Consider the following 26,719-nt stretch of genomic DNA (forward strand, 5'->3'; position numbering starts at 1 on the left):
AGCGAGTATGTCAAGCACTTATGGAAGGAGTAAGAAAAAACTCCAGGTAATAGTGAACAACGTGTCTGAGAATGCATGTTCTTACCTAGGGTAATCATGGTAGAGCCATTGAATGTGGTAAGATATCCAGGTAATATGCTGGAGTCTTAAAGGGGGAAAAATTCCCACGGTTATGATAAACCTGGTTGGGGGAAAGTAGTAGAAATGTCTATATCAATCAGAGAGAAGGGACTATATCGATCAAAGAAAGCAACACCAGAAAAGATCCAGTCCCGTATTTTTATCCAAAATCTATCACCTCAATAGTTTCAAATACACTCATGAATCTTATCATATACATAATAAAATACTCCATGCCACAAAGTTGTTAATTACCCAATATGTAATCATTCATCATTTACGGTAAACTGCAATAGCTATGCAAGAAGAGAAACAGTTTTGCATCACAATACCATAACTGAAAGCTCTGTGGCATCCTGCCCGTATTAGTTATTTATACACACATTTGTAAAAGTTCTTACGGATTTTGACAGGAAGCCCCCATTGTCAAGTTATTAAGCACACCCTTATAGAAATCCCCATCTCATGAAAAAGGCAGCCTTTAAGGAAGCCAGTACCAAGATCAGCTCTATGTACATTAAGAAAAGGAAAGTTTTTCGAATATATCAGGTACGATCCATTCGGCGGTTCTAACGCCCATCTTCGACTTACCCGTTTCTCCGATCAATAATTCGAAATGCCGAGGTTTGAAAGTGTCTCAAACTCTTGTTGAAATAATTTCCGGGGTGGGCATTGCCAGTGCGTAACACAAACGTCAAGGTCATATTGCAGTTAGACCTCCGTGTTATGGTATTTCATTGGTTCACAAACTGAAATCTCATCCGGCGCGTGAAAAATAAATATAAAAACATGTATATAACCATATTGCCATTTACAAATGTTACCAAAGCGTAACGCAATTATCAGGATCATATTGAAAATAGACTTCCACTCTCTAGTAATCCAGAAGCCCGTAAACCGGAAACTCGTCCAGCGGAAGAGGATAAACCAAGATTGTGAGAAGACTATACCGCAATTTTTGGTTAAGCCGAGAAGTTGAAAAGACGCCATGAAGGCGGAAGTGAGTAAAAATGACCCAAAATATCTCAACCGCCTATATAAAAAAACTGCATCAATGAACATAGAAAAAATGAAAAGCTTATATTTAGCCAAGACAGAGATCATTTTATTATAAAATGATTCTGATACTAAACCACGTTATAAATATACGTGGTGTCCATCTGGAGCAAATCTAATCAAAATATATTATCCATAAAAATAATATTTCCAAAAGCTTTTAAAAAGAACGGTAATATTAATGGCATAGATCAACTGACACAGAAGGATAAACATGATTCTGTATATAAATTCCAAACAGAAACATCAACAATTTTTAATGACTCAGCATTTTTATCAACGGTTACCGAAAAGGTTCTCACTAATTCAGACCCCAAAAGAAAAGTAAACGGAAGGGATAAAAACATGGTCCAATGTGTAAAATATACATAACTGATACAACCCTAGAAAGTAGTAAAGAGGGGGAAAAGGGATAACCCCAACATACACAGGTACATCCAGACATTATTGGAAACTGACTACAAGAAAAACTTTACAAATTTCATAGGTCAATTGTAGACTCAACAGGTCAGTATGAATTGTATTGCCACACCCTCATATTCGATGTAATAAGAAAGAGGACACATGTCCACCATCATAGAAAATGGTGCATTTCGGTATCAGTATTATGGCCATGTGTCGTCGCCCGTAATTGACAAATCCATTTTGCTTCATTTTGCCTGAGGCTAAGTTCTCTATTTCTGCCTCTGGTCCGAGCTTCAATATGTTCAATGCCATAAAACCAAAAAGGGCTATTTCCCGGATGGAATTTGGAAAAATGTTCCGCTAATGGGTATTTGATGTCATTATTCAAAAAGGCCCGTCGATGTTCTTGGAATCTTAATTTCAGACTTCTTTTAGTACTATCCACATATATTAAATTACAGGGACACCCAAGATGTATACCACATATGGGGTATTACAATTAATAAATTGCTTCACTGGGTGTTGAGTTGTTCCATTATGGGTAAAAGTTTTGGTTTTATTTCTGCCAAATTTGCATACATTACATGAGTTGCAAATATAGAATCCACTGGATTTCTCAGGCAACCACGTTGTAATATTTTTGGTAGTTGTAATATAACTGGGGCAGAGTTTGTTCCTGAGAGTAATACCTCTCCTGTAGGTAATTGAGGGATTTTTCAAAATCATACCCTTAAGGCTCGGTATTTCCTGTAATAAGTGCCACTTGTGTTTAAATAGTTTGAAGATTTCGCTACTATGATTAGTATACTTGGTGACAAAGCGTAACTGATTGTTGGGACCATTGTCACTCTTTTTTAGATTGTTATTAATCAATGTGGTTTCACGCTTGACTGAGTGTACCCTTCTTTCTGCAATATCAAGTATTTTGTTTGGATACCCTCGAGCGATAAATCTAGTTCTGCCATCTGTAATGTTCTTAGTGAAGTTCTCAGACTCACTGCAGTTGTGCTTGACTCTGACCATCTCCCCATATGGTATATTATTGATGACCGAAGTAGTATGGGCACTTCTGGCATGTAATATGCTATTGCATGATGTGCTCTTTCAGTATAAGGTACTTTGTATAGTACCCTCCTTTATATAAAAATGTAAGTCAAGGAAGTTGATTGATTCATGACTTAAGTCCATGGTAAAGCTCACATTGAAAGGATTTGTATTGAGAAATATGAGATATTCTTGTAAAGTGTTTACCGATCCCGACCATAGGCACAGAATACCATCAATGTACCTCCCCAAAAACACAATATGTTGCATCCAGGGGGAGGCACTTCTACCCCAGGCATGCTCCCTCTCGAACCATCCCATAAAGAGGCATGCATAAGAGGGAGCAAACCTGGAGCCCATGGCCATACCTTGTTTCTGGTGATACCAGACTCCATCATGCAAAAATAAATTCTTAGTGAGAATGAGTTTGATCATCTCCATGACCATTTCATGATGTTCATACAAATCAGCCCCACATCTGTCCAGAAAGGATCTAACAGCCGAAATACCAAATTGATGTTTAATACAGGTATATAGACTGACGACATATAAAGTAACAAAAAGGAGGTCATCCTACCAGCTCTAATCTTTAAGTTTAGTTAAGATGTCTTTACTGTCACGAATATATGAGGGTAAATGGACAACAAGAGGTTGTAATTTGAGGTCAACATATTCTGAGAGTCCCTCAGTAGGGGAACCCATGCCAGATATGATTGGTCTTCCTGGTGGGAATATTCCATTCTTGTGTATCTTAGGAAGAACATAGATACAGGGATATTGAGGATTCTCCACTCTCAGGTATCGGTATTCATTTTCAGAGATTAAACAGGTGTCCTTCCATTCCGTAAATTTGGAATTAATATCCCTTGTTAATTCCATCATGGGATTAGTTGTAACCCGTTCATAACAGGAAGTGTCACTCAATTGTCATGAGATTTCACCCATATAATCCTTAGCGTTCATCACGACAATATTGCCCCCTTTGTCAGCTTCTCGAATGACTATATTGTTATCCTTCTGCAATCTGATGAGTGCCTTTCTTTCCCTGAACAAAATATTTGTGGGCTTTTTGTTTCTGAATCTTTTTGGGGTTTCCATTTTGTATAAACCTGCAGTGATTTTTTTCATAAAAGGCATCTATGTTAGGATGGTATGAGGAGGGAGGGATACATTTAGGTTTTAGTTTAAGACCACTGTCCACATTGACATTTTCTGTGATGTTACATTCTTCCATAATTGTTTGCAATTTCTATCTCCTCCCCCATTTCCAAAGAAGTCAGACATTGAATATTCTTAATCTCAGCCATTGAGTGTGATACAGGTGTTAATGGCATTAGAACATATAGGCAAACATTGTTGCTTGTCATGAAAAAAATCCTTTAATTTTACAGATCTTATAAATTTAAACAGATCGAAATGAATGTCAGTTAGATTACCATCCTGGGTTGGACAAAAGTTCAAACCCTTACACAAAAGTTTTTCTTCATCGGCATCTAAAGATCTGTCAGAAAGGTTTACAATTTTCAAACCATCACTGGACAATACATTTGAGGGATCAATTATGTCCATTCCTACCTCTGGCCTTTCTTGGAATGGGTAGACATTCTGAGGTCTTCCTTGGTTGTAGCCCCTGCCCCTCCCCTTTTGTCTGCGTCCTCCTCTCCTTGTTTTTTTGCATCTTTTTTCTTTTGTCTCCCACTGATTCTCAAATTGGCCAATTCCTTTTGAAAGGAAGTTCCTTCCTCTAAAGGGCGGTCATTAGCAGTATTGCTTGATGCTACACTATTAGTGGAAGAGATCGAGATGCTACTGGCTGTCCTGGCTTCTTCGCTCTCTTCCCTCATTCTTTTTCTATCATCTGGTACTGTAACTTGATTGAATTTCTTCGCAAAGGTGTATATTTGACCGTCTTTATAATTCCTAAGATACACAAGGATGGAATATTCCCGCCAGGAAGACCAATCATATCTGGCATGGGTTCCCCTACTGAGGGACTCTCAGAATATGTTGACCTCAAATAACCTCTTGTTGTCAATTTACCCTCATATATTCGTGACAGTAAGGACATCTTAACTAAACTTAAAGATTATAGCTGGTCGGAGGACCTCCTTTTTGTCACTTTAGATGTCGTCAGTCTATATACCTGTATTAAACATGAATTTAGTATTTCGGCTGTTAGATCCTTTCTGGACAGATGTGGGGCTGATTTGTATGTACATCATGAAATGGTCATGGAGATGATCAAACTCATTCTCACTAAGAATTTATTTTTGCATGATGGAGTCTGGTATCACCAGAAACATGGTATGGCCATGGGCTCCAGGTTTGCTCCCTCTTATGCATGCCTCTTTATGGGGTGGTTCGAGAGGGAGCATGCCTGGGGTAGAAGTGCCTCCCCCTGGATGCAACATATTGTGTTCTGGGGGAGGTACATTGATGATATTGTGTGCCTATGGTCGGGATCAGTAAACACTTTACAAGAATATCTCATATTTCTCAATACAAATCCTTTCAATGTGAGCTTCACCATGGACTTCAGTCATGAATCAATCAACTTCCTTGACTTACATTTTTATATAAAGGAGGGTACTATACAAAGTACCTTATACCGAAAGAGCACATCATGCAATAGCATATTACATGCCAGTAGTGCCCATACTAGTTCGGTCATCAATAACATACCATATGGGGAGATGGTCAGAATCAGGCGCAACTGCAGTGAGTCTGAGAACTTCACTAAGAACATCACAGATGCCAGAACTAGATTTGTCACTCGAGGGTATCCAAACAAAATACTTGATATTGTAGTAAGAAGGGTACACTCAGTCAAGCATGAAACCACATTGATTAATAACAATCTAAAAAAGAGTGACAATGGTCCCAACAATCAGTTGCGCTTTGTCACCAAGTATTCTAATCATAGTAGCGAAATCTTCAAATTATTTAAACACAACTGGCACTTATTGCAGGAAATACCGAGCCTTAAGGGTATGATTTTGAAAAATCCCTCAATTACCTACAGGAGAGGTATCACTCTCAGGAACAAACTCTGCCCCAGTTATATTACAACTACCAAAAATATTACAACGTGGTTGCCTGAGAAACCCAGTGGATTCTATATTTGCAATTCATGTAATGTATGCAAATTTGGCAGAAATAAAACCAAAACATTTACCCACAATGGAACAACTCAACACCCAGTGAAGCAATTTATTAATTGTAATACCCCATATGTGGTATACATCATTGGGTGTCCCTGTAATTTAATATATGTGGGTAGTACTAAAAGAAGTCTGAAATTAACAATCCAAGAACATTGACGGGCCTTTTTGAATAATGACATCAAATACCCATTAGCGGAACATTTTTCCAAATTCTATCGGGAAATAGCCCTTTTTGGTTTTATGGCATTGAACATATTGAAGCTCGGACCAGAGGCGGAAATAGAGAACTTAGCCTCAGGCAAAATGAAGCAAAATGGATTTGTCAATTACGGGCGACGACACATGGCCATAATACTGATACCGAAATGCACCATTTTCTATGATCGTGGACATGTGTCCTCTTTCTTATAACATCGAATATGAGGGTGTGGCAATATAATTCATACTGACCTGTTGAGTCTACAATTGACCTATGAAATTTGGTAAAGTTTTTCTTGTAGTCAGTTTCCAATAATGTCTGGATGTACCTGTGTACGTTGGGGTTATCCCTTTTCCCCTTCTTTACTACTTTCTAGGGTTGCATCAGTTAGGTTTATTTTACACATTGGACCATGTTTTTATCCCTTCTGTTTACTTTTCTTTTGGGGTCTGAATTAGTGAGAGCCTTTTCGATAACCGTTGATAAAAAAGCGGAGTAATTAAAAATTGTTGATGTTTATGTTTGGAATATATATACAGAATCATGTTTATCCTTCTGTGTCAGTTGATCTATGCCATTAATATTAGTGTTCTTTTTAAAAGCTTTTGGGAATATTATTTTTATGGATAATGTATTTTGATTAGATTTGCTTCCGATGGACACCACGTATATTTATAACGTGGTTTAGTATCGGAATCATTTTATAATAGTGATCTCTGTCTCGGCTAAATAGAAGCTTTTAATTATTTTTTCTAAGTTCATTGATGCAGTTTTTTTATATATAGGAGGTCTAGATATTTTAGGTCATTTTTACTCACTTCCGCCTTCATGGCGTCTTTTCAACTTCTCGGCTTAACCAAAAATTGCGGTATAGTCTTCTCACAATCTTGGTTTATCCTCTTCCGCTGGACGAGTTTCCGGTTTACAGGCTTCTGGATTACTATAGAGCGGAAGTCTATTTTCAATATGATCCTGATAATTGCGTTACGCTTTGGTAACATTTGTAAATGGCAATATGGTTATATACATGTTTTTATATTTATTTTTCACGCGCCGGATGAGATTTCAGTTCGTGAACCAATGAAATACCATAACACGGCGGTCTAACTGCAATATGACCTTGACGTTTGTGTTACGCACTGGCAACGCCCACCCCGGAAATAGGGCACTATGTCAACGAGAGTTTGAGACACTTTCAAACCTCTGCATTTCGAATTATTGAGCGGAGAAATGGGTAAGTCGAAGATGGGCGTTGGAACCGCCGAATGGATCGTACCTGATATATTCGAAAAACTTTCCTTTTCTTAATGTACATAGAGCTGATCTTGGTACATGCTTCCTTAAAGGCTGCCTTTTTCATGAGATGGGGATTTCTATAAGGGTGTGCTTAATAACTTGACAATGGGGGCTTCCTGTCAAAATACGTAAGAACTTTTACGAATGTGTTTATAAATAATACGGGCAGGATGCCACAGTGCTTTCAGTAATGGAGTTGTGATGCGAAACTGTTTCTCTTCTTGCATAGCTATTGCAGTGTACCGTAAATGATGAATGATTACATATTGGGTCATTAACAACTTTGTGGCATGGAGTCTTTTATTATGTATATGATGAGATTCATGAGAGTATTTGAAACTATTGAGGTGATAGATTTTGGATAACAATACGGGACTGGATCTTTTCTGGTGTTGCTTTCTTTGATCCATATAGTCCCTTCTCTCTGATTGAAATAGACATTTCTACGACTTTCCCCCAACCAGGTTTATCATAACCGTGGGAATTTTTCCCCCTTTAAGACTCCAGCATATTATCTGGATAGCTTACCACATTCAATGGCTCTACCAGGATTACCCTAGGTAAGAATATGCATTCTCAGACACGTTGTTCACTATTACCTGGAGTTTTTTCTTACTCCTTCCATAAGTGCTTGACATATTCGCTGGTCCCTGGCGTTTCTTGTGCTTTCTTTAGATATTTCTGAAACTTTGGCGATAAACGAATAAGAAAACACAGATTGACGCAACTTCTCAAGTGGGGAGCACAATTTTATTATTTGAAATTTCTACAAAAGATTTCAATTTAGTGCAGGTTGGTAATTTACTTTAAATCTGCACTATTTAGTTATAATTTTTTTCCTTTTTCTTTGAAACTATATATTAAAAGAATCTTTTGTCTTGTCGCTCATCCCCTTAGACACGCTTATTGGGATAGATTTTGGGAAGTGCACGGGAATCCCTATGAATTTGAGAAATTCTATATAATTTCAGACTTTATACTGATCGACAAGTTTCCATAGAAGGTGAGATTTAATATATTGCCTTTCTAGCTAACTAGGAGCACTAAATGTATGCAGCTTCTATAAAAATCCCCCTTTCTTTAGCTTAGGAGGTTATAGGGGCGATACGAGGAGCATGTCATTCTCTTTTCTCTCTTTCTTTCTTCTTTTTTCTACTCTTTTTTTTTAGATATTATCTTTGATTAGTTATGTATGTTTTTTTGTTCATTTTATATGGAGACTATTGTATCTAAAGATTATGTATGTTCTAAATTTTATATACTACCGTTCAGTACAAGGGATAAAAAGAATGTTACCCCAGGACCACACATTTGCTCTCCTATATATAATAATTATGTGTGGTGAGGAGTGAATTATATGAAAAAATACTTTTATTGTATTGAAAAAATACTTTTATTGTACTGTACAAATTGTCATATTTTTTTTGTTTCAACACTCATATTTGATGTTATGTCATGGTGTCTGGTATAATTCTTTTTTGTATATCTACTTTTATGTTATTGATGTTGTTTTTATGTTTAAACACATGTTCTTGTTTTCTCTTCTGTTTGTAGTATTGTACTTATAAAAATATTGAATATTTTCTTTTGCACTATTTTCAGCCCTGATGAAGTTCTCCTTGGGAGAACGAAACGCGTTGGCTGGAACCTGAAGCTTTTTTATCCTGATGGAAAAATAAAAGAAACTAAAGAAAAATACTTTTCTTCATAATCTGGACTTTGTTATTTTGCGCACGCCCATTGAATTGTAGTCTTGCTCAAAGTGCTGGTATTTTGTGGACGAACATTCAGCAGGCACGCTGAGAAGTGCTGGTACTGTCTCATTACACGTAGATTGGACCTGTTGTACTAAAAATAACGTTCTTCTAAAGGTTGAGAAAACTTGCTTTGAAGTACTCCTAAAACCACATCACATCTGCATGTCACACTCTTTGCGCCAGGTCTGTGGTGTTACATGCATGTCGCACTCCTCCCGCCTGGTCTGTGGTGTTACATGCATGTGCATGTTGCACTCCTCGCAGCTGGTCTGTGGTGTTACATGCATGTGCATGTCGCACTCTGCGCGCCTGGTCTTTTGTGTTGCATGCTACACATGCAGGGCGCGTGCAGCAACTGAAGGGATGTGGAGCCCGTGCCGGCGGCCGCTCTTCCCGCCTTTTACCTCTTGTGTCTGTACAGGTGCAGTACCCCGAGCCTGGAGCAGGAGGAAACCGGGCGGGAATCAGACGGACACGATTGGTTGGCTGAGAGGGCAGGGGAGGCCTGTGATTGGATCCCTTAAAAAGGAAGAGCGGTTTTCAATCAGAGAGTCCCGCAGAGAAAGAGACATGGAAGAGAGAGACTGCAATACCAATGAGGGACAGAGGAGGGAGAAGGACAGTGAGGGGTAGAGGAGGGAAAGAGGACAGTGCGGAACAGAGTTGAACTGTGAGGAGCAGAGTGAGGTAGAAGAAGGACAGTGAGGGACAGAGGAGGAAGAACAAGGACAGTGAGGGACAGAGGAGGGAGAAGGACAGTGAGGGACAGAGGAAAGATAAGGACAGTGAGGGGCAGAGGAGGGAAGAAGGACAGTAAGGGGCTGAGGGAGGAAGAAGGACAGTGAGGAACAGAGGAGGGAAGAAGGAGGACAGTGAGGAACGGAGGGGTGGACAGTGAGGAACAGAGTTGGACAGTGAGGAACAGAGTGAGGTAGAAGGTGGTCAGTGAGGGGTAGAGAGTGGTGACCTGCTGTCCTTGGAGGGGCTCATGAACCCCACAGGTCACTCACGCCCCACCCCAAAAGAGGGCAGAGCTCCCAGAAGAAGAGGTGGCGCCTGTAAGAGGCTTTGAGTCAGGTAGGGAGCGTTGATATAAGAGGCCCGTGTGGTAAAAATAAGGGCCCGTGTGATGAGGGCGGGGCGACCTCAGCCCCACAGCCTGATGGGCGGGGGGTGCTTCTCCCCCTCTGGTGAAAGGCCTGGTGGGCCCTGTGTGATAAGGGGAGGGGGATGACCCCGGCCCCACATGCTGTAGGGCGTCTACCTGCCCCTGTGGTGTAAGGCCTGCTGGTGACGTGTGGTAAAAGCTGGCAGGGGCCCTGTGTGGTAAAGTCCCGAGTGTAGAAAGAGTAAAGCCTGTGTGTCACGGGTGCCCTGGCCGCGGCCCTCACTCCCACTGGGTAGCAAGGGCTCGAGGCCTGACCTGCCGCCAGAGCCCACGGAGACCCTCCTGAAGGAAGCACCATGGACGGAGCCGTTAGAGCTCAGCACTTCTACCTTCTCCCTGTGTTTGTGCGCTTCCATATCCCCAGCCCTTAGACCTTATTATAACCCGTGGCCCTGCTGACTGCGTAAGGAAGTGTTTTATTCCCCACTCTCTGCACTCTAGAATACCTGCTTTTCGCTAATGGAGTTTCCGGTGGTAAAAGCCCCCTGGAGCACGTCTGTGTGGTAAAGTCACTGGCTTAAGATACTGCATCACCAGTGGATGTGAAACGACCCTGTGGTAAAAGGTGCAAATATCATGTGGTAAATGTGGGAAAATGTGGCGTGTGCCGCACCCCCTGCTGTAAAAAAAAAAAAATCCAAATATGATGTGGTAAATGTGGGAAAGTATCTTGTTGCTGCTCCCCCTGCTGTAAAGGATGTAAATATCATGTGGTAAATGTGGTAAAATCTGGCGGTGCTTCACCCCCTGCTGTAAAGGATGCAAATATTATGTGGTAAATGTGGTAAACCATGGCGGGTGCCCCCACCTCCCCCTGTGCGGTGAAAGACCGCGTTTGCTGCAGCCCCCCCCCTTTTAAGATGGCCGCCCATGGACCACACCCGTGGCTGCTGCCCTCCTTTGTAAACTTGTTGATTCTCTGCAGAGATGTTTCTGTACAGGACGCTCAGCGTTCACTCATGGCATCCTATCTTCTGGGAAAGTGATATGCGGCAATCGGAGGCAAACATTTGTGGGAAAGTTTTATGGCAAACGAAGAGAACCATGTTCCTTCCTTCAGGGTGTTGGGCAGGACTTGCAAAGCATTCAAACCACCAGACAGTATCCGAATCTTAATCCCTGCGCTCATGTTCACACTTATGACGCACCAAGTATTATTTTATCGGCTCTGACTTTCATTTCTAAATTTAACGCTAGAAGCAATCGGTTTCTTTTATTGCCACAGCATTTCGCATATGTCCGCGCCTCGCAGAGCTTGCTTTCCAACTGTACATTACTCACTTCACGGACCACTGACAGGGTTATGCTACGCTGTAGCCTATGACCCCACTGGAAGAACTCCGTGCCAGAGGAAAGTAGAGAACATGTCGGTTCGATACGGCGCTTCAACTTAGAACACTGAAAGGGGTCATGGGGGTGCGTCTAACAGGAGATCGCAAACCTAACACACGCAAACCAAAGTTAAACTAACTTTCATGTTAATGCACAACATTTTTCTGGCTAAAGTTTTCTTCGTCTATACATAACATGAGGTCCAGCTCCGTATCCAACAGTTCTCTAGTGAATCAAACATAAACAAGCGTCGATCTCTTGTCTTTATGGGGCCATGTGTTTCTAATTAGAAGCAAAACAGGCGACCCAGTCCAGATCGGAGGCGAAAGGGCGTCAACAAAAAACCCTCATTTTCAATGCTAGCCCACCGTTTAGCATAAACGGTGACACCAGCCAATGAAAATGAGGGGCGGGGCTTCGAGTCCCTTTCTGAAAACCCCTTATCCAAAAAATCTCTCGTTGAGCGAGCAGCGCTTTGCGCTGCAACACCACGCGAGACCTAAAAAGGACAAGTTCACTCCTACTGATCGCTACATGTATGCTGCCACCATTGCGCCCGCGCTGCTTAACTTCTTGTGAATGCAGAAGCCTTTCACCACTATGAGGTTAGCGCTTTGGGCGACCCTGCCGATTCAACAAGACCGCAACCCATGAGAAAGGCCTATGTCATGGTGCATGCGCATGATCTGTGTTTGCCTATGACAACAAAATTCAGCATTGGGGATCTAGACATCAGTATAGTTAGGCACTCAGGGCAGGGAGCATGTCCATCACCATGCGGAGGACTATTTCGTCCCAACAATCAGCCTTCTACGTTAAAAGAATAAGCAGCAATTTGTCAAAAGATATAGCCGAACATTTGATATCTGATTTTGAGCGCACAGCAAATATGACAACATAAAAATACAATTTAAATGCATCTTTATTGCTCATTTTCACCTTCTGAACTCCAGCATGTGTAATTTCGGGGTGCTGCAGTACTCCACGTGCCCCTACTTTCAGCTCCTATGACCATGCCAAGCACTCGAACCAGTGGAGTTAACTTTTTCTGTGAGCCCATAATTTTGGCATCTAATTCACGCCACCCTAGATCTAAGGACAGAAGTGTTCTACTCAGAATCACAAAATGTAGCCATGTGTTAAAGTGGGAATTTTAATGTTACCATGTATCTTAACCGTTCTGGTTGTAGACAGCAGTTATTTGAATATCTGTAAGTCCTCCTGACTTGTGTCGTTCCGTTTGCACACACCCTGTTTGTTATGAATGTTTACATTCTCAGCAGCTGTTAGTGCACAAAGGGAATGTTCAACAAATTCGTCCATACAATGCAGCTTTTTTGTTGTTGACCACGCTGGAATAAAAATATTTCTCACATACTTTTTGCCACTCATTGCGTCTTTACACAAAATGGAAACAACATTATATAAAATGATTTTTTGTGTCCAATGCATTATTCAGAACCTGTAAACAGTGCCTGAAATTTCAATTTGTTAAACTGATGGAGCTTATTACTTGAAGATGGATTTAAAAGGAAACTACCCTCTGGCAATCTTTCTGTCTGAGACTGAAAGCAAATGTAATTCATACATAAATAATAGCTAAATGAAGACTGATCATTGGCGTCAACATACACGAATGAAGGAAATATTTTTATAGACAATATTTGGATTCCTCATGAGATTTGTTTTCTTGTATGCAACTGTTGTTTTTGGTGAATAGGAACAAAATGTTCTCAATTGTACGGGAAAGCCTGTGTGTGATTTGATCAGGACCTTCAGACACGAAGCACGAAAGAAATGTAAAAACATTTTTGTCTGAAAAAATATTTTTTCCAAAACCAAGTGTTCATCTTTATTACATTACCTTAACCATTCTATCAAAAAGCTGACTTTCTGAAAAATAAGACAGGGCTGTAACTAGCTGCTCAGACTGGCTTACTGACTGGGCCCCGCCTCACAAGGCTGCTATCAATACTTGACCTGGTCTACATTCGAGTGTGCGTGAGGTGCACTATTACTTTACTTACTTACTATCCACCACTAACAAAGTTTTTTAAAGTGCTCGTCTGACAGCATGAGAATGAATACCATAAATAAAATATGATTGAAATGAATACGTGTTTAAATGTTTGTCTCTTCCAGCCCACCCCTCTTTTCTTTTTTCGCAATGTTTTTTTATTTCAACATCCCATAGTAACCATATAACCTTGGCTTTCTGGTATTTAGGAGAGTATTACAGTACTGTAAGATGAATTTTAAAACACTCCAGGCATTTCCTTTCTAATACTTATAGGTTGCCTATAGCATAGGACATCACTTCTGTTGTGGTTAGAGTAGAATTATATCAAGTAGATATTTAAGGTTTTTAGAAAGTTCATGCCACGTTTTCAGGAATTAGCAGTAGACCTGGTCAGATTGATCCATATATCTTCCACTAGTATCCATTCATTCTCTTACATCTTTTATCCAGTCTTCTACATTGGGATCCCTAAAGGCCAACCAGCATATCAAATGTACAATTCTTAAAAGTGTTCATTCTTCACATCCTATAAGACTGGACTCGACCACTGTGCAGAAGATGTCCAGCCATTGCCAATGAGAGGACAAGGGAGATGTTCCGCTGTAAACCATAACTACTGGAATGATGATTTGCAGGCACTACTTGCCTTCTAGCAAGTAGGAGCATGAGCTGTATACATTTTATCTTTATTCTTTTATTGAAACAACTGCAATTATTACCCAGTAGGTATACAAATGATTGTAGCTTAATGTTTATATGTACATAGTCTTTATATCTGCCCCCTACCGGCTTCCAGTAATCATTGTTAGAAATTTGCAGTTTCTGCTGGTTTACCTCAGATTTTTTTGTGCCTTGTTGTTGAGCCCTATTTTTGATAGATATAGAATTTTGTGCACTTTAACCCTGCTAACCTGAGCTAAAGTGTTTGTAACCATCCTTTCTGCATGGCAACATTGGTATACACCTGATTGATTTAAATAAACTGACCTATAAATACCTAGTATATGGTACCAATCATATCCAAATATATCGAGGGCCATTAAATTAAATGTTACCAGTGGGCTTCAGCCCTCATTGTGCCACCTACTGTAGTATCTCTGTTAAACCTGTATCTAGATGTACCATTCTAGCATGGCTGTACAGTTTTAAAACTGCAAATTCGAGGTATCAAAATAACCCCTTTTGACATGCATAGATCTTCCTTTTAAATATTAATAAGTCACTCCTAAGTAGACCTTACTGCCCATAAGGCAAGGTGCATGGTATTTAAAAGTAGGATATGTAAACTTTTAATGTTGAACATGTCCTTACAGTGACTAGCACCTCAAAGCTAGGTACTTTCACTGTAGCAAGGTTGGCTGTTCTATAGGAAAACACTGGCATTTGTACTAGATACTGCATCTCAGGAATGGTGCTAGCTAGAATAGTAAGCAACTAATTTTAATAGTTATTAAATCCAACTCAATTGTGAAGTTAGATTTTTCTAAACATTTGGGAAAAGTAACTTTAAGCCCAAAGTCACTGGAAGCCAAAACTGCATTTTGCTCTCCCACTTCAACTAGCCATTAATTAGCATTTAAATAAGCATGAATGAGGTGTGAATGTGGGCCTAAAAGCAGACAATAGGTGGACATGAATTTGCAGAGATGACCCATCTAAACGTACAGGAGAGACTGGGAAGATCTTTTTTGACATTAAAGTATCAAGTCATGCTCGAATGTCACATCCTGCTTGACAGAGCTGCTTGGGCTTTCGATATGACACTTGGGGTGCACTGCAAAAGGCCTTCCTTATCACCTGCAAATGCTAGTTGATACTTGGGCAGGACCCTTCACAGTGGGTCTCTTTTTGACATTAGTGTCACAGCCTGTTCTGCTAGGTTTACATATAACATTTGGGATGCACTTTAAAGGACAAAGGCAGGATGTCAAAACAGTTCTTGGGTATTCCATGTGTGTTGCTGAAAACTCAGCTTTGTTCTTCTATACTTCTGTCTCAGAGGTTGTTGTGGGCCCAGAACTGCCTGAAACTTGATAGTGTTGTATGAGGAGGACACTACCATTACCATAGTACACTCCCCACCCACACCCCTAGCCCTCACAGCCTAAGTTCAGTGTGGCTGAAGTCTTGGGCCATCGCGAAAATGCCCAAAGTGGGTAGGCTTAGTTCTGGGAAAGCTTACCGCATTGGATAGGGCATCCCCAGGAGTCTTTCCCACCCACTAGCTTGTGCTAAGGATAATGTTTCATCTCCAGGAACCTACTTCAGAACACTTTATGAAACTGTGAAAGGATAGTACAGAACTGGATGTGTTGTGTATGCCCTGGGAAGATCCCTAAAGACTCGAACTGCCCTTCCTCTTTTAACTAAGACAAAGAAATGGACTCCAAGGAACACAAGGCTGACCTTCTGTTAAAGCTATAGGAACACAACAAGCTGCAAGAGGTCTTTTTCCTGCAACTGCCCAGCTGGCAACTGAACCTGGCCTGAACTCCCCTATTGACTTTCGCCTGCCACTATGTTAGTCTCTAAGTGCCTCCCCTAAGGCCATGAGGGCTGTAGAATTGTACTTTTGGCTTGGACTGGGACATAAAGGACTAAAATCAGAAGGTAAAATCTTGACCAGGACAAACCTAGTCAGTGTATCCGACCCGCTCTCCATTTCAGTCAGCGTCGAATTGCGCCTTGGTCCTTGTCTACCACGACCATTGACTATCGTTGGCCCTTTGTGCTTCTTGGTGCTATTTCTCCTTCAAACTTAAACAAAATCATATCACTGGTTCCCCTTATTAGGTTGTTGTAATTTTGTATCCTAACCTTCACTGTTATTTTTCGTACTGTATAAAGACTTAACACATTGCCTCTAAGTTAAGGCGGTCTGCTTTGTGCCATGCCTACCAGTGGGAAGAATTCCGGTTAAAAAGTGACTTTAAAGGTTCACCTTGACAAGGATTCTGAGTATTACTTTAGGTGTGTACTAACCTCCACCTCCGCCCTTCCCCCACACACAATTAACAGCCCAATTTCTTACACATGTAAAATGATGAAAGGTGGCTACCGGCATCTCTTATTTAGAACAATTGGTGCATTTTGTAGGGTCTAACTTATGCAACCTTGCTGGAGTTGTATGCGTTATATACAAAATCCCTTCTTTTTCTTTGCTTAGTTTATGGTGTGGTTAAATCCTGCAGCCTCTCCCCCACTCATCCTGGCTCACTTTTGTACATGCGTTTGTTCTTATGTTCTTGTGGCAACGCACTGCTCCTCTTCTGATTAACTTTCCTTCTTGTGCTGCCTCCTCTGTTTTAACTCCTACCCATGCATGCTTGTTTTGCAAAGATACTGCTACGCCTGAGCTGTCTTTCATGCTCAGTGGTACTTCCCCTCCACTATGCATGAAGGATACACCCATGAGCTCCCAAATCCGTACAGTGCTGTCAGTGCACTTCTTATCAAACTACATTATTCAGCAGTTTAAAGTTGTTGTTTTTTAAATAAAGTTGTAAGAGTAATAATTATTCTTTACTAAATAATGTTTGTAAAGATTTTTCCAGAAGGCATTTTTGCAACAAAGTATTTACATGTCACACCACGATACATTCTTATATAGGATCAGTGCACTCCTCAATAACTCTTGGAAGATAACTATTGTAAACTGAAGTATATCGATGTAACTGACATCAGTTCGATCGTTGCATGTGTTATCAAATGCTCAGAACATGATTCAAGAAGATTGGTGTTTGTGCTGATAATGGAACCATTGCGCTGAGTGGTCTACCATTGTTTGCACTCTTTATTCTTCTCTCCCAGAAAACACATGATTTACTTCCGCAACCATCCATCTTGTGTGCACCCTTAGCTCAATGCAAATTTCATTATTAAACTTGAAATGTGTCAGGAATGAGTCTGCAACTCTCTTCACACTTATGGAAACTCTCCTTATGAATGGCAGACATATCAGTCAAGATTCTTCCAAGTCTCATGAGTTCTGGGAATCTTCACTTCTGAATGTATGAGTCTGGATGTGTTGATCTCATAAACTGACGTTGTGCAGATTTTAAGTTAATAAGCTAAAGCCTGTACCCAAAACCGTATTCTGCTGGCACATGTATTGGATGCCAGTGCATCTAAAATATGCCACATAATTCTGAGTTAAACCAATATATTTGAAGTGAAGACCTTGCCGTTTTTTAGTCATTGCTATCCCTCATAACAGCCTTGAATGTTAAGGTTGTTTCTGACGCCTACCTTTTTGTATTTTTCAGGTATAGAAAAGGATGCAGTTGATACTTTTACCAAATATATTTCTCCGGATGCTGCCAAACCAATACCTATCACTGAGACGATGAGAATAGACATAGTGGGTAAGCATGTAGCATGTTCATTCTTGTTGTACTTTTCTTGTTTAGAAATGTTTGCATGTGCACCTTTTGCCTAGATTCTACTCCTGTTACTGACAATTGTTATCCGAGGTCCCTACTTAATAAGCATGACCTGGGGAATCCTCCTCTGGGTGTGTCAGATTTCTCAAGAGCAGCCTTAGTTTTGGGATTGGGCACTGCATCGGGGATTGGAATGGAGGTGAGCTTCAGAAAAGAGAATTCTTCTCTGAAATGAAATGCTAATCATAACAAGCATTGGCAAAGCCAATAGGTCTGACGTTGTCTGCCAGCCTTTTGGCAATTATTGTATTGTTTTGTCATAGCCTTGTTTGGCAAGCTGCCGGAATTTGTTAATCTTAAACAAACATTGACTAAAGATGCCATAGCTCATGGTGAAATCGATCAATAGCTGAAGTGGCGTGAGGCGTTGCCCCTTGATGCATGCTCGAGTGGATTAGAGAAGAATGTGAATGAGACCACCACAGACAAATAGATTAAGTGTGACTGAAAACTTTTATACTTGCTATGTCATACACATAATGTTAGTAACATCAAGTGACTTAGGTAACACAGAAATAAATAAGCCAACTGCTGTGCCATTGGGTGTCTGCTTCTTGCCTGTGAAAAAAGCAAGAAATATGGAGGACAAAGAAGGAAAGAAAGAATGAAGGCAAGAAAGAAAGAAGAATAGAACGTCAGGAAGCTGGAAGGAAAGAAGGATAGAAAGATAAAAAGCAAGAAAGAAGGAATTAAACCAAAAAAGAAGGAAAGAATGAATGAAAGCATGAGAGAAAGAAAGAAAGACAAGAGAAAGAAGGATGATGGAAAGAAAGAATGAAACTACCCGAGAAGGTGAGAGAAAGGAAGGAAATAAAGAAGGTAAGAGAAAGAAAGCAGGAAATACAGGATGAAAGAAAAAAGCAGCAAAGGGAAAGAATGAACAAAAGGAAAGCAAGAAAAAAGTAAAGAAGGAATGACAGAATAAAGGAAATCAAGAAAGACAAAGAAGGAATGAAAGAAGGGACAAAAGAATGAAATAAAAGGAGTAGAATGAATCAACGAAAGAAAAAAGGGACAGAAGGAATGAAGAAAAAGAGAAATCAAAAGAAAGCAAGAGAAATATAAATTAGAAATGGAAGAATGAAAGAAAGGAGTAATGAAAGAATGAAAGAAAAATGGAAAGAGAATGAAAGTATCAAATTAAGAAGCAAAAAATAAGGAAGACGGAACAAAAGAAAGAAGGCAATAAAAAATAGTGTTACAAGTGCTGCTAATTAAACATGATAAAGGCTGGTTTCCTTATTGAAGTTTTCGATAACTTAATACACAACTGTTTCAAATGGACGCAATCTGTTATGCTGTGAAATACCAGCAGTCTAACAGTAAATAAAGGACACTCCAGAAGGAATTTAAAAACAGCATTTGAAGGAGACCGAAACATATAAAGCTTAGAATGTGACCTGTGCTCATGTCTGGTATAGCGTTCTGTTGTCACATCAGACTCTAAACACAAATGCAACATCAAAGTAATGCATAAAAAAAAAACAGCACAGAAGAGAACTAGCTGTTGTGTAAATGTGCTAGAGCACATAGAGCAAAATGACTGACACCCTACCCCATGATGTATGCTGTATCTGCGGAAGCAAAACTTGGATGACACACCAGCAGACCAATTGATGAAGAAAGCTGTCCGAAAGCCCCTTTAAGTAAGTATATTGTGTATATATATATATATATATATATATATATATATATATATATATTTTTTTTTTTTTTTTTATAAAACAGAAGGTCATGTCTAACGCCTGACCTAAAAAAAAATCCACTTAAAAATAGTTAGCCCCTGGTTGGAAATCTGTGACCAAAATAACTTAATAATATTTAATACTCTTAAATATAGCGCTCTCAAATAATAAACCTGCCAGTTTACTGCAAGTACTAAACATTTGCATCATTCGGAATTGGTGATGAAAGAGATGTACTTTTGAGCGCTTGTTGGAGTCTCATGTAGGAAAAGCAAAAGCTGTTGGTCTAAAGACTTTACCAGTGGCATGCCGCATAGAAAATCTTCAGTTAATAGGAGACCCAGAGTGTAGTTCTGTTTACCTGCATATTAAATTGTCACTCTAGTTACTAACTCCTGCATTGCTCCCCCTGCACTTGCCTGCAGCTGCAAGCCTAACTGGAAAAATAAAGCAGTAACTTTAGAGGTTTATGAGGACTTCATTTGGCTTTCTACTTGTCCAGGCACAGCCATTAACAGATCAGTCACCCTTCACCCTTGTTTCCCTCCTTGTGGTGTATTCTACCTTTCATGGTGTGCACCTCCCCTTCTTTGGGCAGTATGACGATCTTTATCATCCTCCCTTTTCCATACAAGTATCCTTTTCATTATGCGTTCTTCATTGATATTCATTGTAGAAGCTATCGCTCACAAAAGACTAGTCTTTCTCTGTCAGCAAATGAAAATTCACTAGTCCCAGGGTCTCTGAGAAAGTCAACCCTCAGCTGCATCTGGAAAGCCACCACGGAGCAACAAGCAATTACTCTATTCCCACTGTTGTGCAGCTCATTGGAGCAAACTGTTTCACTTTATTATCCAGCCCAGTAGAGAATAGCGAAGGAGATCTGGATGATCAACATTGTCCAGAAGGAATCCAGCTGCACTCAGGTTACAAAATTCTCTTTCAAATATTTCCCCACAAAATTCCAAGCCTCTCCACTGGGGTGGGGGGGGCGGGGGTGCTACTTCTAACTCTCTAATAAATCTACTGCCGTAACTGTTGGAACAAACTGTGGTAGGTTATATCCTGTTGGAGAGATCAGAAAAAAACTACATAGCTATTTTCAGAATTTCTTCCCAGGGCCAAGCAATGCAGTTTCAAGGAAGACTTCAAAGACGCTGTGATAGTCTCAAATCCAATTCCTAGCATTAGTTAACGTATGGGAAACCTTCCTGCTCATGAAAACTGTGATGCAATTAGCATGAGCCATTTGTTGTTCCTGGCCTTACCTCAGTAGACAAGGATTTTTCGTAAACGTCTGTCTTTGGTTCCCATCCTGATGAAGAAGTCCACAAAACAAAGAATGAAGCTAGCACCCTTAAAACAAATTGGAAAAGAGAATGAATCTGCATAGAAATTTTTCTTCTCAAGAGTGAGTTCAGACCCTTTCTTTGTAGAAGAAATAGCTCTTAAAAGACAAGTGTCTTTCTCTTTCAACAAATGGAAAGACACCAGTCCCAGGGTCTCTGAGAAAGCCAGCCCTCAGCTGCATCTGGAAAACCACCAGGAAGCAACAAGCAATTACTCTATTCCCACTGTTGTGCAGCTCATTGGAGCAAACGGTTTCACTTTATTATCCAGCCCAGTAGAGAATAGCGAAGGAGATCTGGATAATCAACATTGTCGAGAAGGAATCCAGTTGCACTCAGGTTACAAAATTCTCTTTCAAATATTTCCCCATAAAATTCCAAGCCTCACCACTGGGGGGGGGTGGAGGGTTGTTTGTACTCAGCTGGAAAGGCATGGGTTAGACAAGATGTCAGAGCACAAGGGACAAAGGCATCCATTACCACTACTTTCTAGTAAGCATACATAAGGTTGGGCTAGCACAAAATATGTCCTCAACTACTGTGGGGGGCTGGCTGGATGCGCACAATAGATCTCTAACATGCATTTTTCAACATTGGTGTTGTGAAGAAACAAAGGAAATATTCAATGTTCAAAATCTATCGGGCGCCGCTATCATTATATGGACCAAGCCCCTCTGTTGGAAAATGGCCCTTTCTGCAGGGTAACCCCCAAAGATTTTGCCTTCCTACCCCACGTTTGCTGACCTCGTTTTTGTTTTCCTTTGGACTCTGAGCACTTTACCACTGCTAACGAACGCTAAAGTGCATGTGCGCTCTCCTCTAAACATGTTAATTTTGGCTCATACCCAATTGGCATATTTAATTTACTTATAAGTCTCTAGTAAAGTGGTACTACACATGTCCAAGGCCCGTAAATTAAATGCTGCTAGTGGGCCTACGGCACTTATTGTGTCACTCTCTTAAGTAGCCCTCTATTCATGGCTCAGGCCTGCCATTGCAGAGCCTGTGTGCAGTTTTTAAACTTTCATTTTGACCTGACAAACGAAACCTTTTGCCAGGCCCAAACGTTCACCTTGCATACATATGTCACCCTAAGGTATGCCCTGAACAACTCAGAGGGCAGGGTGCAATGTACTTTTAAGTTTTACATGTCCTGGTAGTGAAATACTCTTTCGTCTTTCACTACAGCAAGGCCTATCTCTTCCATAGGATAACATTGGGATTACCTCATTACAATTTACAAGTGTAATTCCCTATTTGGAAGATATGCACTCTTCAAGTCTGGTGTCTCTAGAATCTCAGTTTAAAAAATCCAAACGTATAAAGTCGAATTTTAAATTGCAATTCTGAAAGTGCTACTTTTAGAACATTGGCATTTTCTTACTTCAGCCATTTGATGCCTGCAACCTGTCTCTGATCACATGTCTAGGGCGGGTGACAGATGGGCTTTGTGTATTCCCCCTAGACAGCCACACACAATGGGAGCTTAGACTTGACCTAATGGGCAAGCTGGCTGGCCTCCTGATCTGAAGTCTCAAGGACATAAACGATTTCCAACCAACCCTCTTTTGCACCTAGGCTCTGCCATCTGTGAGTCTGCCCTGCCAAGTGGTGCCACCCCAGTCCTGTACTCTTGGTAGTGGACCTAAGGTGTATCTCCAGCGGAACCAACGACGCATCATCGAGCTGAACCAACGAATCTCCGTGGCTGCGTGGTGCATTTTCGTGCAGAACCGACCCATCGCCGATTTTGCGTGGATTGGACTCATTGCAAAAGACTCACATTGCTACAGCCTCCCGAATCTGGGACCAATCCGTCGCAATCATAACAACCTCTGCACAGCGCTTTACACAGCGCTTTACCCGGCGCAAGCTCCTCACATCTCTTGTCGACTGCAGCCTTGCCGATGATGCCAGATCTCCGTATCGCAGCTTCACCGCTCATTAGAACCAACAGATTACACCTGCTGCGCCTCGTATTCTCAGCACTGGACTTCGCCTAGCAAGCCCTGACTTTCGACTTTGTCCGGGCCTGGTGCGACCAGATATCCTAAATAGCGCTTTTTAGGTCTCGCCTGAGCCAGCTCTCATGCGCTGCTCTGCGAGGCTTTTCATAAGGGCTTTTAAACTCTAAACACACACTCATGCGTGTGCTTTTTTTTTTTAGCACCCGCAATTGCCCTTTGCATGTGTCTTTCTAAGAAAGACGGCACGCAATTGGTCCGAGGCGGGCGCATATCCTGCCTTCTGTCCCCTGGCCTAGGGTGCTCGGAAGCGAGCAGCAGCGCCATCTGTTTCCAATTATCGCGCCCGTGTCTTGCAGTCGCATTAATTGGAAACAGATGGCGGTCGCGCTGCCCTGGCATGTTTTTAGTGTTTCCCATGCACGACGAGTGTGCAGGTTTACAAACAGCCACATCTGCACAAGCCGGTGTTGCCAGGTTGAGCCTGGCATCAGGCCGCGCTCAGGTGGTGTCAAGTGCCTCTGTCACTATCAGCAATCCGAATGGAGCACGGAGAACTTTTAGTGTGAACCACTTTCTTTCTGAAGAGGGGACTTCGGCGATGTACAGTGAACCCAGAACCCACGCCTCTAACATGCTAACAAAACGGGGTTAGCGTCCACTATAGCAGTGCTAGAATGTGAGACAGGTTCCCTGCACTGCTCACTCTGGGATGAGACATTGACCGTGCACTGTTCACTCTGAAGGGAGAGAGCTGGCAGTGCTGGAATATTAGAAAGGGTCCCCGCACCGCTCTCGCTGATGGAAAGTCATGAGCCCAGGGCAGTGGTGAGCACCGGGCAGTGCTGGAATGTGAGCCAGCATCCCCGCACTGCTCACTCTACCGGCTGCACTTTCCACTCTGTCCGGGGTGCATAACAATTATTCTGCAACCCGAAATCTGCAGGAAAGCCTGAACTCACGGTTTAGCCACAGTAACACCGTTGCATGAACGCGACCGGCAGTTCTGGAACAGCGCCTGATGCCTTCCAGTGAGTCATGCAACGAGGCCTTAACTTCAACAAAGTTCGGACTGTCCAGAGCAGAGATTAGAGTTTGGGGCAGAGGAATGCCTGAGCCCTCATGAGTTCACAACATTCCTATACATGAGGAGACTGCCCCCCCTCCTCACCCCATAAAATGCACGGTAGTCGCTAATGGGGGTCCCGTTCTGCAGGTCGCGCCCTTTTAAAACACCAATTTTCTCAGCGAGGGTCTGACGTGACAGCAGCACAAGAATGACGATTGCTCGGGGCTTTGAGCGCCGCACTGGAGGAGCACACTCTGCAAACTTGCGTTTTATGACATATTCAATACACATTGAAAGACGAAATATTATACAAAATACAAAGAGGATATGAATTAAAACACACCAGAATGTGACTGGAGGTATGCACAGGAAATTGGGTTTCAGAAGATGTTAAAACACAGACAAATTGAACTTTTTAATAACACACCTTGAAGCAAAAGGCGTGCAACATTTAGAATATATTAATACGTACAAACGACAGTCTCCCCATTACGCCACCAAGTGCACACCAATACAATTTTCAGGCAAATTAAATCTAAACCTTCTTGAGAATAGACTTGGATTTAGTTATACGTAAGGATAACAAATATCCCCGAGGGCAGGTGTTAATGCATGCATATTTGCCGTTCTTTTTGAATGCCAATGTTAAGCAAAAGAAGGGAAACGCTCATGAAAAAGTGACTGTCCACGATCTTTATCACAGAGGAAAGTACCGCGCCCTGAGGTGCTATTCCCCTATTGCATCTCTGCTTCTGGGTTCCCCACTAATAATGGTAAGCTGCTTGACATGCATGTGTTATAAAAGATATAAAACCCCAACAGCACGCCAGGGCACAACCCTGGTACTCTGCTGAGAACGTGTGTTTCCGTCTGTGGCGGGGGTCCCGACTACTGCGACCCCGTAGGTTAGTGTGCCCTAAACAACTCTAGTTCCAGCGGGGATGAGAATACTGACATCGCCCTTTGTTTCAGTGTGATAGCTCAGAAGGTCAATGCGCCTGCTGCCGAGAGCATGAAAGAGCGGCAGATAGAGAAGTGACGCATACCAGACAACCCTGTTTTACATGGGCCTGGTAAGGATACATGAGGTACAAACGTCATTCTGGACCTGAAAAACACATGAGTGACAGCGGCCCCCAGTCACATTCATAGAGTGTTACAAACTAGGAGCTAGGAGGGGTGGTGAACCACTACCCAGACCAGAAGGGTGGAGAGCACCTTGCAGAAAAGAAGAGGGGGGATACGCCCTCCCTAGCTGTAAGTAAGTAAAAATGCATTAACTGTTAGATTAATTAAAATCAATACAGTAAAATGAGCATAAATTATCATCGCCCATGCCTCGTGCCCACAAATCTCAAAGCAACTTAGTCCCACAGTTCATGTATCTTCTCGACTCATTGTTAATTTGCACTTGCTGAAAAAATATCATCTGGGTGTTTTATATTATGCGTCATTTCATTAAAATATCCCGGCTTCTATTTTCTTAAAAACCATATGATGAAATATGGAAGACTGGAAATAATATATTTGTAGTTACAAATAGCGATACTGTCCCCCTGCCTGAGTCAGGGGTCTGCTTCTTAGTCGCCTAATATGCTAAAGTGCATGGTGCAGTTTTAAAGTGCGATGTGCTATCTCCTCAGGCTAGATACTATACAATGTCTGCCGGCCAGTGCTCACCAGTAAGATTATTGATTCACAATCCGATCTGATGTTCTTGTGCTATTGATGGATGGCCCTTACTGTGTGCTTCTTCTGTGCATAATGGAAAGATGTACTGCCGCCACCTAAGAATAGTGAAAAGAACATTGTGCTGATTGAAATTACACATCTTACTCTCTCGCTGACCTGAATCCCGTGGCTCAATGTGAAGTTCAGGTTAAGAAGCGCCCTCCTGTTTTTATTAGGTCTCGCCTGTTCTAATTAAATTACTGTTTTCCAGCCTCCACTCTCCCGTTATTTATGTCCCGCTCCCCCATAATAAAAAAAAAATGAAAGCAAACAAGCATGAGAACAAGCAGGAAGAAGTTGCCAGCAGTGCAAGTAGATAAAAAGTAGAAGACATTTTTTGTTAAAATCTTTTTTTAATCCGGTTTTTCAGTTGTATATAAAGTCGTCTTCGTTTGTATAAAGGTAACAAAAAGGTAACAAAAATGCTTAACACTTTTTATTATAACTTTTCAACATAATGCACAGCAGCCACAATGCTCTACAACATAGCCAAAAGTTCTGGCTAAACACCTAAGGTCCCAAAGGCAAGACCTATTGGCTATGCCAGTGCTTGTTGCTTCTTGGTGCGATTTTTACCTAAAAACTTTGAAGTTCAATATCTCAAGGATTTTTGTTGTTTTGGGTTGTTCTAGTTATTAAATTAAGCTCTATTCTTCTAACCTATTGTGGAATCTTAAGCTCTATTCTTCTAACCTAGTGTGGAATCTTTTTGTGTGGAGTTTTCACTGTTTTACTGTTTGAAGTTTTGCATAAATACTTTGAACATTGCTTCGAAGTTAAGCCTGACTGCTCCTTGCCAAGCTACCAGAGGGTGAGCACAGGTTAATTTATGTTTACCTGCTTCTTAACCTGACTAGGATTGTGGTTGCTGCGTGGCCAGGGCTCATACCCCAGTCAACCACCAACCCAATTTCTAAC

General features: G+C 41.3%; 1 protein-coding gene across 3 annotated transcripts in view; it reads left to right on the forward strand.

Moving 5' to 3' along the window:
- AKAP10 (A-kinase anchoring protein 10) overlaps positions 1-26,719 on the forward strand; it is a 505,176-nt gene that overhangs the window by 323,925 nt on the left and 154,532 nt on the right. For all 3 annotated transcript variants that reach the window (XM_085649331.1, XM_085649332.1, XM_085649333.1), the window contains exon 5: positions 17,827-17,925. In XM_085649331.1, the coding sequence (XP_085505457.1) occupies positions 17,827-17,925 (99 nt within the window). The remainder of the gene's footprint in view (positions 1-17,826; positions 17,926-26,719) is intronic.

The sequence above is a fragment of the Triturus cristatus genome, chromosome 3_2 (assembly GCF_964204655.1).
Source record: "Triturus cristatus chromosome 3_2, aTriCri1.1, whole genome shotgun sequence".
NCBI classification, from domain to species: Eukaryota; Metazoa; Chordata; class Amphibia; order Caudata; family Salamandridae; genus Triturus; species Triturus cristatus.